The 12,500-nt window shown below is 47.6% G+C and overlaps 2 protein-coding genes across 2 annotated transcripts in view; both read right to left on the reverse strand.

The window, feature by feature from the left end:
• ccdc180 (coiled-coil domain containing 180) overlaps positions 1 to 3,587 on the reverse strand; it is a 29,884-nt gene extending 26,297 nt beyond the window's left edge. Inside the window, exons 1-3 of the mRNA XM_078285406.1 lie at positions 3,528 to 3,587; positions 2,456 to 2,507; positions 819 to 928 (exon numbers count right to left, since the gene is read on the reverse strand). Coding sequence (XP_078141532.1) covers positions 819 to 928; positions 2,456 to 2,507; positions 3,528 to 3,587 — 222 coding nt within the window. The remainder of the gene's footprint in view (positions 1 to 818; positions 929 to 2,455; positions 2,508 to 3,527) is intronic.
• Positions 3,588 to 4,583: 996 nt separating this feature from the next.
• The window catches only part of card9 (caspase recruitment domain family, member 9), a 13,328-nt gene continuing 5,411 nt past the window's right edge, over positions 4,584 to 12,500 (reverse strand). The window contains exons 5-13 of the mRNA XM_078285268.1: positions 12,427 to 12,500; positions 11,549 to 11,632; positions 10,657 to 10,935; positions 8,923 to 9,048; positions 8,059 to 8,247; positions 7,906 to 7,963; positions 5,941 to 6,068; positions 5,676 to 5,737; positions 4,584 to 5,566 (exon numbers count right to left, since the gene is read on the reverse strand). The exon at positions 12,427 to 12,500 is cut by the window's right edge and continues 133 nt beyond it. Of these exons, the coding sequence (XP_078141394.1) occupies positions 5,473 to 5,566; positions 5,676 to 5,737; positions 5,941 to 6,068; positions 7,906 to 7,963; positions 8,059 to 8,247; positions 8,923 to 9,048; positions 10,657 to 10,935; positions 11,549 to 11,632; positions 12,427 to 12,500 (1,094 nt within the window). The 3' untranslated portion in view covers positions 4,584 to 5,472. The remainder of the gene's footprint in view (positions 5,567 to 5,675; positions 5,738 to 5,940; positions 6,069 to 7,905; positions 7,964 to 8,058; positions 8,248 to 8,922; positions 9,049 to 10,656; positions 10,936 to 11,548; positions 11,633 to 12,426) is intronic.

Here is a 12,500-nt window from a genome sequence, read left to right on the forward strand (position 1 = left end):
TATTACAGTGTGTAGTACAGTGTGTAGTACAGTGTGTAGTACAGTGTGTAGTACAGTGTAGTACAGTGTAGTACAGTGTGTAGTACAGTGTGTAGTACAGTGTGTAGTACAGTGTAGTACAGTGTAGTACAGTGTGTAGTACAGTGTGTAGTACAGTGTGTAGTACAGTGTGTAGTACAGTGTAGTACAGTGTAGTACAGTGTGTAGTACAGTGTAGTACAGTGTGTAGTACAGTGTGTAGTACAGTGTGTAGTACAGTGTAGTACAGTGTAGTACAGTGTAGTACAGTGTGTAGTACAGTGTGTAGTACAGTGTGTAGTACAGTGTAGTACAGTGTAGTACAGTGTGTAGTACAGTGTAGTACAGTGTGTAGTACAGTGTGTAGTACAGTGTGTAGTACAGTGTAGTACAGTGTAGTACAGTGTAGTACAGTGTGTAGTACAGTGTGTAGTACAGTGTGTAGTACAGTGTAGTACAGTGTAGTACAGTGTGTAGTACAGTGTGTAGTACAGTGTGTAGTACAGTGTGTAGTACAGTGTAGTACAGTGTAGTACAGTGTGTAGTACAGTGTAGTACAGTGTGTAGTACAGTGTGTAGTACAGTGTGTAGTACAGTGTAGTACAGTGTGTAGTACAGTGTGTAGTACAGTGTAGTACAGTGTAGTACAGTGTGTAGTACAGTGTAGTACAGTGTGTAGTACAGTGTGTAGTACAGTGTGTAGTACAGTGTAGTACAGTGTGTAGTACAGTGTGTAGTACAGTGTGTAGTACAGTGTAGTACACACAGTATTACAGTGTGTAGTACAGTGTGTATTGTACCTGGCTCAGTACTGCCAGCTGTGTGTACAGTTGCTCCAAAGCCTCTGATTGGTCTCTCCGTTTCTTCACTCTCAGACGCTCGATGATGTCAGAGCTCGGCCTGTCAATCACTGAGAAGGGGCGGGGTTAAGGGGTGAAGGTGCAGCTGTGATTGGATGTCAGAACTGATGAGGAAATGTCAATCAACAAGAACAGACTGAAGTGTTTCTGGTACGAACCGACAGAGTCTGGAAGTCTGCTGACATCTGACTGCTGCCCCCTGCTGGAGGAGAGACAGACAGGCAGGCAGAGAGACAGACAGGCAGGTGGAGAGACAGACAGGCAGAGAGACAGACAGGCAGAGACAGACAGAGAGACAGGCAGAGAGACAGGCAGGCAGAGAGACAGACAGGCAGAGAGACAGGCAGAGAGACAGGCAGACAGAGAGACAGGCAGGCAGAGAGACAGACAGACAGACAGGCAGAGAGACAGACAGGCAGAGAGACAGACAGGCAGAGAGACAGGCAGAGAGACAGACAGAGAGACAGACAGGCAGAGAGACAGGTAGGCAGAGAGACAGACAGGCAGAGAGACAGGCAGAGAGACAGACAGAGAGACAGGCAGAGAGACAGACAGGCAGAGAGACAGACAGACAGACAGGCAGAGAGACAGACAGGCAGAGAGACAGGCAGAGAGACAGACAGAGAGACAGACAGGCAGAGAGACAGGTAGGCAGAGAGACAGACAGGCAGAGAGACAGGCAGAGAGACAGACAGGCAGAGAGACAGGCAGAGAGACAGGCAGACAGAGAGACAGGCAGAGAGAGAGAAATATTTAAGAAGCAATATACTTATGACCATGTTGATAATATTAAGCAGAGTAATGGTATATTAATGCCCAATTGTTGTAACCAATCACAGACAGACCCGTTAAGCTCGTTGAGCGAACTGGCCAATCAGAGGCTTTCCCAGCATCTGAGCCATCGGAGCCGAGCTGCTGAACCCGCAGCAGCTCCGACAGTCTGACCTCCGGACAGTCAGAGGTCGTTCAGTCAGTTCAGATGAAAGATATTCATGTTGATTTACTGATGTGTAAAGAGCAGTGAAGTCATTTCAACAACACGACCGCCACAGAACCAAGATGGTCAACGTGTTGAAAGTGACATCACATCCTGTCTGTTATCTGGAGAGTCACAGACAGCAGACCAGCAGACTGGAGTCAGTCTGCGGTCAGTCGGTCAGTCGGTCTGTCGGTCAGTCGGTCGGTCGGTCAGTCGGTCTGTCGGTCAGTCAGTCGGTCTGTCGGTCGGTCGGTCGGTCGGTCGGTCAGTCGGTCGGTCAGTCGGTCAGTCGGTCAGTCGGTCAGTCGGTCGGTCTGTCGGTCAGTCGGTCAGTCGGTCGGTCAGTCGGTCAGTCGGTCAGTCGGTCTGTCGGTCTGTCGGTCAGTCGGTCTGTCGGTCGGTCGGTCGGTCGGTCAGTCGGTCTGTCGGTCGGTCAGTCGGTCTGTCGGTCAGTCGGTCTGTCGGTCAGTCGGTCTGTCGGTCAGTCGGTCGGTCGGTCAGTCGGTCAGTCGGTCAGTCTACCTGTCTGTTGTGTTGCTGTGTGTGTTGCTGTCCTGTCTGTCTGTGCTGTCCTCAGCAGACAGACAGGCAGACAGACAGGTGGTCTTCAGGCCCCCCCGCCCGGCCAGCAGCGACCTGGACAGCTGAACCTGCAGAGACACACACACACACACACACAGTTTAATAAACTCTTCTGTTCATTGCCCAAAACGGTGTGAAGTGAATCATCTTCAGCTCTTTTGTTTTTATGTTACTTTCTGACGTCTGTCCACCTGGACAACTGACACAATCTACAGACTCTTCTGCTCCTTCTTCACCTCCGTCAGTGTTCCTCCAGCCTGTCTGCCCTCAGCAACACTTCCCTGTGACACACTAACTGCACATCTTCAGTGTTTTCATGCAAAATACAGAAGTAAATTTATCATTTGAAACCTCAGAAGTCCCTGCTGTTCGAACTGAACCGGCAGTCTGAGACTTCCTGTTCTTCTTCGTTGTTTTCACACAAAATAAAAACTTACAAAACCCACAATCCCTCTGTCCTGACAGGAGGAAATGAAACAGGGGTTCATGCTGTCAGGTATGACGTCACCAACACCGTGACTGACACTGTGAAATATTATTATGGGATTTCCAACTTTGTGAGGAAATGTTTTGCTGACGGTGAAGGAAACACTTCAGCAACATGTTTCAGAGACAAAAGTTAATAACATCAGATGTGATGCTTCGTGATGAAGGTTCAGCTCAGTCTCAGTCTGGAGGACCGGGTCAGGACCGAGCCAGGACCGGGTCAGGACCGGGCCAGGACCGGGTCAGGACCGGGTCAGGACCGAGTCAGGACCGAGTCAGGACCGAGCCAGGACCAGGTCAGGACCAGGTCAGGACCGAGTCAGGACCGAGCCAGGACCGAGCCAGGACCGAGTCAGGACCAGGTCTGGACCAGGTCAGGACCGAGTCAGGACCAGGTCAGGACCGAGTCAGGACCGAGTCAGGACCGAGCCAGGACCGGGTCAGGACCGAGCCAGGACCGGGTCAGGACCGGGTCAGGACCAGGTCAGGACCGAGCCAGGACCGAGTCAGGACCGAGCCAGGACCAGGTCAGGACCAGGTCAGGACCGAGTCAGGACCGAGTCAGGACCAGGCCAGGACGGACAAACTGACCTTTGACCCACCTGAGCATCAAACAGCTGTCGGTAAACCTTCCCGCTCGGAACCGCTCTGCTCTCCCACATGCTAACAGGCTAACAGGCTAACAGGCTAACCCGTTAGCTTGGCCGCTAGCTAACAGAGAGACGAGCTGAGACTCTTCAGCTGTTGAAACGATCTGACAGAACCGGAACCCGTCGAGTGAACCCGGTTCCCTGCGCTGCTTCAGCTGCTGCGGACTTCAACGGTTTAGTTTTTGTCCCGGTGTTTGAGACAGCCGGAGCGTCTCTGCGTCTCCATGACAACGGGCTCGCGGCGCCGTGCTGTATTCAAGTTCGTGGGAAAGATGGGAGATAAGAGCTTCCTATTGGAAAATACAGAATTTACAGTTTTATCACCAACCTGCTGCAGCCTGTCTCCATGATGGAGGAACATGTAGAACTGTGTGTTAGTTAATAAAGTGTAAATCTGTAGAACTGTGTGTTAGTTAATAAAGTGTAAATCTGTAGAACTGTGTGTTAGTTAATAAAGTGTAAATCTGTAGAACTGTGTGTTAGTTAATAAAGTGTAAATCTGTAGAACTGTGTGTTAGTTAATAAAGTGTAAATCTGTATGAAGCAGCTAGAAGCAGAGAGCAGCTGAGTCAGCTTGTTGTGGTGTGGCTGTAGATCCATTCAGTAACGTTCTCAGTAAAAGTGAATAGTGTGATAAGGTGGATTTGGTTACTGTGACACAGTAAACTGTCTTGTCTTTAGCCCTAGTCTCTACTCCAAAACACTCTGAGTTGTAGCTTGAGAAGAGTCAGTTTTTCAGTTCAGTTTTTATTTATTTATAGTGTAATGGTAGTGTAATAGTGTATCACCCCAAGGGGTCTCTGCACACTTCACAACAAAATAAAAGCATTTGAGAATGTATGCACACATACACTCAGTTAACCTGAACAAACTGTTAGCTAGCTAACTAGCCAGCAAACACACTGATGTTAATGTTGAATTGATCAGATGGATCAGTGATGAACTGATCACAGGTTTCTGACTGAAACAGAGAAGTTGTTTTCACACAGAAGAAAACCAGGAATTCCTGCTGTTTATTTAAAGGTTAAAATACAGTCTGATGGAGAGAAGAGAAGGAAAGAATCAAAGGAAAAACGACTGATGCAAACACTTTGAGAAAGATTATTTTGTTTTTGTTTGGTTTTAATTTTTGTTTGATTTATTTACTGTGTGATTTGTTCTGCTGCGGTGAGTTCAGGTTCAGCCCGGCTCCAGGAGATCTGAGTGAAGCTTCATCACGCAGGTTTGACCAGCAGATGGAAATGAAGCAGTAATAAGCTGTGTGATGAATGATGTATGATATATAATGCTGATGTGAGAGATAATAATATGATGTGTGATATTAACAGAGTTATGACAGAGTCTCCTCCATCACGCGACTTTAACAGTTTGTGAGAGAGAAAAACATTTTTAAAACCGGATCTCAAAAGATTTCATGAGATGAGCAGAAACTCTGAAACAGATTTTCTTGCTGTGAACTGGATTCTGTGACAGAAACATGAACCGGCTTCAGCTGCAGGTTGAACCGGTTCAGTTCAGGAACTAAAACAAGCTGGTGAAGGTTTGGAAAGACTTCGGTCGGGTAAATAAGAAACACTTTAGATAAAAATGAAAACTAACAGTAGAAATCTTACTGGTGTGAGTGAACTGTGATGGCGTTTCAGGGAAATTGTAAATGACTTTTTTGTTTTTTATTGCAGCCGGGGGTGAAAAAAAAATGAAATTTGCAAGAAATAACTCAGAATTTCTGAGATTAAAGTCAGCAATTTGCAAGAAAAAAACTTGATCGACTCGTTTGAAGTGAAGCAACATGGCCGAACATGTTTCTGTTGCTGGATCTTTGAATCTCGGCTTCTTCCGTCAGGAAGTCATCAGTCGCATCAGGAAGCGCTGAGCCGCAGGAACACAGCAGACACGCTCAGTCGGAGTCTGTGATGTCACTTCCGCTGCTGTCGTCAAGGTTACAGGGTGCGTACTCCTTAACGATGACCTTTGACCTGAGGGCTCGTTTCCTGTTGTCATGGAAACAGGAAGCAGAACGGGGTCAGATGTCGGACCGACCGGTCTGCTTCACCGGTTCAATGAAGTTTGATTTAAGTGAAATAAAGTAGCTCCGCCCACCTGCGGTAGATGAAGTTTGGTCGACCTTTGGACCTTGAACGCCCGTCTGACATCTCAACTTCCTGGAGAGAGAGACAGAGAGAGAGATGGGTAGAGAGAGAGAGAGACCGGTAGAGAGAGACATATATAGAGAGAGAGAGTTTATTTACGTGTCATGCCAGTAAAGCAAGTTGAAACTGAAATTGAAAATTGAGAGAGAGACAGGTAGAGAGAGAGAGACAGGTGTGTTTCCTGTCTGCCTGCAGGTCAGAGAGCAGAATATTACCCATGGTGCAGCAGTGCTGGGCGGCTCCTCTGCCTCTGCAGCGCCTCCTGCAGGAGAGTCGTGGCGTTGCAGCGCTGCAGCCTCCTCGTTCTCCCCCGACGTTCCACTGGGAACATCCTCACTGCTGCCTGGACAGCACGTGATGTCACATGACACGACATGACTTAACACAGCATGACTTCACACGACATGACATGACATGACTTGACATGACTTCACATGACACGACATGACTTAACACAGCATGACTTCACACGACATGACATGACTTAACACAGCATGACTTCACACGACATGACATGACATGACTTAACATGACATGACTTCACATGACACGACATGACTTAACACAACATGACTTCACACGACAGGACATGACTTAACACGGCACGACATGACTTAACACGACATGACATGACTTAACACAACATGACTTCACATGACAAGACATGACTTAACATGACATGACTTCACATGACAAGACATGACTTAACATGACATGACACGACATGACTTCACATGACAAGACATGACTTAACATGACATGACACGACATGACTTCACATGACAAGACATGACTTAACACGACATGACATGACTTAACACAACATGACTTCACATGACAAGACATGACTTAACATGACATGACTTCACATGACAAGACATGACTTAACATGACATGACTTCACATGACAAGACATGACTTAACATGACATGACTTCACATGACAAGACATGACTTAACATGACATGACTTCACATGACAAGACATGACTTAACATGACATGACACGACATGACTTCACATGACAAGACATGACTTAACATGACATGACACGACATGACTTCACATGACAAGACATGACTTAACATGACATGACACGACATGACTTCACATGACAAGACATGACTTAACATGACATGACACGACATGACTTCACATGACAAGACATGACTTAACATGACATGACTTCACATGACAAGACATGACTTAACATGACATGACACGACATGACTTCACATGACAAGACATGACTTAACATGACATGACACGACATGACTTCACATGACAAGACATGACTTAACATGACATGACTTCACATGACAAGACATGACTTAACATGACATGACTTCACATGACAAGACATGACTTAACATGACATGACTTCACATGACACGACATGACTTAACACAACATGACTTCACACGACATGACTTCACACAACATGACAAGACTTCACATGACATGACTTCACACAACATGACATGACTTAACACGGCATGACTTCACACGACATGACTTAACATGACATGACTTCACACAACATGACTTAACACGACATGACTTAACATGACATGAATTCACACGACATGACTTCACACGACATGACTTAACACGGCATGACAACATGATATGACTTAACACGACATGACTTAACATGATATGACTTAACACGACATGACTTAACATGATATGACTTAACACGACATGACTTAACATGATATGACTTCACACGACATGACTTCACACGACATGACTTAACATGATATGACTTCACACGACATGACTTCACACGACATGACTTAACACGACATGACTTAACATGATATGACTTCACACGACATGACTTCACACGACATGACTTCACACGACATGACTTAACACGGCATGACAACATGATATGACTTAACATGACATGACTTAACACAACATGACTTCACATGACAAGACATGACTTAACATGACATGACTTCACATGACAAGACATGACTTAACACGACATGACTTCACACGACAGGACATGACTCAAGATGACATGACATGACTTCACACGACATGACTTCATACAACATGACATGACATGACTTAACATGACATGACTATTACTTTATTATTATTACTTTATAACCAGACGAGGTCATGTGACCTCACTTCACACAACACCAGCTGACCCTTGACCTCTCACCTTTAGCAGCGCTCTCTGCTGGCTCCTCCTCTTCCTCACTGCTCACACTCCTCTCACACTGAGGAGACAGTCACCTTCATCATCATCATCAGTATTATGCATTATTATACTATCATGTAATGATGAGTGTGTGTGTGTGTGTGTGAGTGTGACCTGGTGCGTGTTGTAGGTCAGTCTGCGGAGGCGTGTCCTCAGCTGTAGCTCCTCCCCCTGGGAGCGCAGCAGGAGCAGTTCCAGCCTATCAGATTGCTCGGTCAGCTGTCTGACCTGCTCCCTGTACTGGTCCTTCTCCTGCAGGAGCAGCCGCGCCTCCTCCTGCTGCGCCGCCCGGCAGCTCAGCGCCTGAAACGCCCACATCACACATAACATTCAGACAGATGTAACGTCCACATGGTTTCTCTCAGCTGCTTCCTTCAGGCCTCAGCAGCAGCTCTTCTTCAGTGGTTTTGGAGAAGTGTCTTCGTCCTCCACTCGTCTTACATCTGGTGTTCCCCAGGGTTCGATTCTAGATCCCTGACACTTCTCTGTCTACATGCCTCCTTTAGGTCACATTAGGGCCAGGCAATAATTCAATATTATAATTTATTGTCTGTCAATAGAATGATATCATGATGAAATAATAATATTAAGTTATCGCGATGCACAATTCTGTTGATAAAAAGCAAATAGTAGAATCTCACAAAATTAGATCAGAACGGTGGGGGCGTCCCGGAGGCTCAGCGGTCTGAGGTGCTCTTCGTTTTGAAAAGTGTTCTCAAAACAAGGTTTATTATTATTATTATTATTATTAATATTGTATACTGAAGGTACAACCTGGACTCCTCCTGCTGCTCTGACAATAATAAACTATTGTTTATTATTATTATTTTGACATTTGATTGAATAATAATAACAATAATAATATGAAGCCTGGTCTGGTTTTTCTAACTTTATATAAATGTGTATTATTATTATTATTATTATTATTATTATTATTATTATCATTATTATTATTATCATTATCATTATAAATCCCACCTTGTCTCTCTCTCGGATCACCTCCTCCAGTTGTCTGAGGGTTTGTTTGTTTCGTTGGCGGTACATCCTGGCGTCTCCCTTCAGCCGGGCGCACCGCAGCTCCAGCTCCTCCTTCTCCTCCTGGCTCTGAAAACAAACACACCCCACCTCAGCTTCACCTGGCTCTACAAAACAAACACACCCCGCCCCGGCTTCACCTGGCTCTACAAAACAAACACACCCCGCCCCGGCTTCACCTGGCTCTACAGAACAAACACACCCCGCCCCGGCTTCACCTGGCTCTACAAAACAAACACACCCCGCCCCGGCTTCACCTGGCTCTACAAAACAAACACACCCCGCCTCGGCTTCACCTGGCTCTACAGAACAAACACACCCCGCCCCGGCTTCACCTGGCTCTACAGAACAAACACACCCTGCCCCGGCTTCACCTGGCTCTACAGAACAAACACACCCTGCCCCGGCTTCACCTGGCTCTACAGAACAAACACACCCCGCCCCGGCTTCACCTGGCTCTACAGAACAGTTTGAGGTGATTTGCTGGTTGAGTTAAATAGTTAACAGATTTGTTTGTAGAAGAGATTCACTGAACATGATGTAACATGAGCAGCTTCATGAACTGAAGCTGGACTGATTTGCTGGTGATGTAAAAAGCTCTGATGGTTTGATAACCGGTTGATTGATGAGAATATTCTGTATTAATGTGTTATGTGGTGGAAACGGGAAGTTGCTGAATACAATTGAGTAGAAATGTTACTATATCCTAGTTAGGATACATGTTCTTTTCAATTAATATACATTTAGATGTAAATGATTGCATTTAGTGTGATTGAAAAAAATGTAAAATTACTCATAAAGCAAACAAGTGAAAGCACATTAATGAATATCTGAGTGATTACTGGAAGAGGAAGAAGAAGAATTCACCGCCGGTTTCAATATTGGAAATCGTGTATTTCTGAAGCAACGCCCGGCTCCTCCTGAGCTGCTCAGACTGCAGATCTTCCTCACACTGAAACCAGCGGCTGGAAACTTCTTCCAGGAATCAGCAGTAAAGTTACTGAAGGTGGAACGAGCATCTGCTGAGCACCCTGCGGGACAGTAACCCACGAAGAAGAAAAATACAACAAACCACATGGAGCCAGAATCCAACAGCTGACTCTGAGTGACACATGACCTCCTGACAGGTCATGTGATATCTGTCCATTCTCCCTCTCCTCTAACATCTCCTCCCCTTTCACCTCCTCCTCTCCTCTCCTCTCCTCTCCTCTCCTCTCCTCTCTTCACCTCCTCCTCTCCTCTCCTCTCCTCTCTCCTCTCCTCTCCTCTCCTCTCTTCACCTCCTCCTCTCCTCCTCTCCTCTCCTCTCCTCCTCTCCTCTCCCCTCCTCTCCTCTCTTCACCTCCTCCTCTCCTCTCCTCTCCTCTCCTCTCTTCACCTCCTCCTCTCCTCCTCTCCCCTCCTCTCTCCTCTCCTCTCCTCCTCACTTCACCTCCTCCTCTCCTCTCCCCTCTCCTCTCCTCTCCTCTCCTCCTCTCTTCACCTCCTCCTCTCCTCTCCTCTCCTCTCCTCTCCTCTCTTCACCTCCTCCTCTCCCCTCCTCTCTCCTCTCCTCTCCTCCTCACTTCACCTCCTCCCCTCCTCTCCTCCTCTCCTCTCCTCTCCTCTCCTCCTCTCCTCTCCTCTCCTCTCCTCCTCTCTTCACCTCCTCCTCTCCTCTCCTCCTCCTCTCCTCACCCTGGTTCTCTGCTCCTCTGCTCTGTGTAGCTCCCTCCTCAGTTTGAGGACAGAAGAGACGAGGTTCAGCTGCTGAGGAGCTTGACTCTTCTTCTCCTCTTTCTTCTCCTCCTGCTTCTCCTCTTTCTTCTCCTCTTTCTTCTCCTCCTGCTTCTCCTCTTTCTTCTCCTCTTTCTTCTCCTCTTTCTTCTCCCCTTTCTTCTCCTCCTGCTCCTTCGTTTTCTTCTCCTCCTGTGTGATGTGGTTGGAGGTCTGGGTGGGCAGAGCTACACTCCTGCTCTGCAGACGGACAGATCAGATCATATGATCACAAGTTCAGACATTTAGGAATATTTGATATTGTTGTTTTTTAAAGCTGTCTGTCTGCCTGTCTGTCTGTCTGTCTGTCTGTCTGTCTGTCTGTCTGTCTGCCTGCCTGCCTGTCTGCCTGCCTGTCTGTCTGCCTGTCTGTCTGTCTGTCTGTCTGTCTGTCTGCCTGCCTGTCTGCCTGCCTGTCTGTCTGCCTGTCTGCCTGCCTGTCTGTCTGCCTGTCTGCCTGCCTGTCTGCCTGCCTGTCTGTCTGCCTGCCTGTCTGTCTGTCTGCCTGCCTGTCTGTCTGTCTGTCTGTCTGCCTGTCTGTCTACCTGTCTGCCTGCCTGTCTGTCCTGTCTGTCTGTCTGTCTGTCTGCCTGCCTGTCTGTCTGCCTGCCTGTCTGTCTGTCTGTCTGTCTGTCTGCCTGTCTGTCTACCTGTCTGTCTGTCTGCCTGTCTGTCTGTCTGTTTGTCTGCCTGCCTGTCTGTCTGTCTGCCTGCCTGTCTGTCTGCCTGCCTGTCTGTCTGCCTGCCTGCCTGCCTGTCTGTCTGCCTGTCTGTCTGCCTGTCTGCCTGCCTGTCTGTCTGCCTGTCTGTCTACCTCCTGCAGTGGTCTCAGTGTTCGTCGTTTCAGCAGACGGGTCTCGCTCTCCGTACGCAGCAGAGTGTGTTTCAGACGCTCCACCTGCACACACACACACACACACACACACACACACACACACACACAGTCTAGTCAGATACCAGAGAAACAGGAAGTAGACCGATCACAGCAGGAAGTGACAGCCTGACAGGTCAGAGGTCAGTAGTTCTACTGGTTAAAGAACAAAAAATGAGCAGAAAGTTCCTGAAACATTTCTGCAGAAGAAGAAGAGCTGTGAAGACAAACGAGACGAGATGCGCTCCGGTCAGCTGTTCTGTGTTCAGAAGTCACATGATCACAATATTCCTATTAAGGGTTAAGGTCAAGGGTCAGAGGTCAGGGGTCAGAGGTCAGTAACACCTCTATCTGTAAGTCTCTGTTAGCTAGCAGAGCGTTGTTCTTCTTTTGGGGTCAGGGGTTAAAGGTTAGCGGTTAAGAGTTAGGTGTTAAGGTCAGAGGACAGAGGTCAGGGGTCAGGGGTCAGAGGTCAGCATCACCTCTATCTGCAGGTCCCTGTTGGCCAGCAGAGCGTTGTTCTTCTTTTGGGAGTCGGGGATTAAAGGTTAGCAGTTAAGAGTTAAGGTCAGAGGGCAGAGGTCAGGGGTCAGAGGTCAGGGGTCAGAGGTCAGGGGTCAGGGGTCAGGGGTCAGCATCACCTCTATCTGCAGGTCCCTGTTGGCCAGCAGAGCATTGTTCTTCTTTTGGGAGTCAGGGGTTAAAGGTTAGCAGTTAAGAGTTAAGGTCAGAGGGCAGAGGTCGGAGGGCAGAAGTCAGGGGTCAGAGCTCAGAGCTCAGGGGTCAGAGGTCAGAGGTCAGGGGTCAGGGGTCAGCATCACCTCTATCTGCAGGTCCCTGTTGGCCAGCAGAGCGTTGTTCTTCTCCTGGCCCAGTGTGTTGATGTCGGCCATCA

Source organism: Centroberyx gerrardi, chromosome 8 (genome assembly GCF_048128805.1).
Source record: "Centroberyx gerrardi isolate f3 chromosome 8, fCenGer3.hap1.cur.20231027, whole genome shotgun sequence".
Lineage (NCBI taxonomy): Eukaryota > Metazoa > Chordata > Actinopteri > Beryciformes > Berycidae > Centroberyx > Centroberyx gerrardi.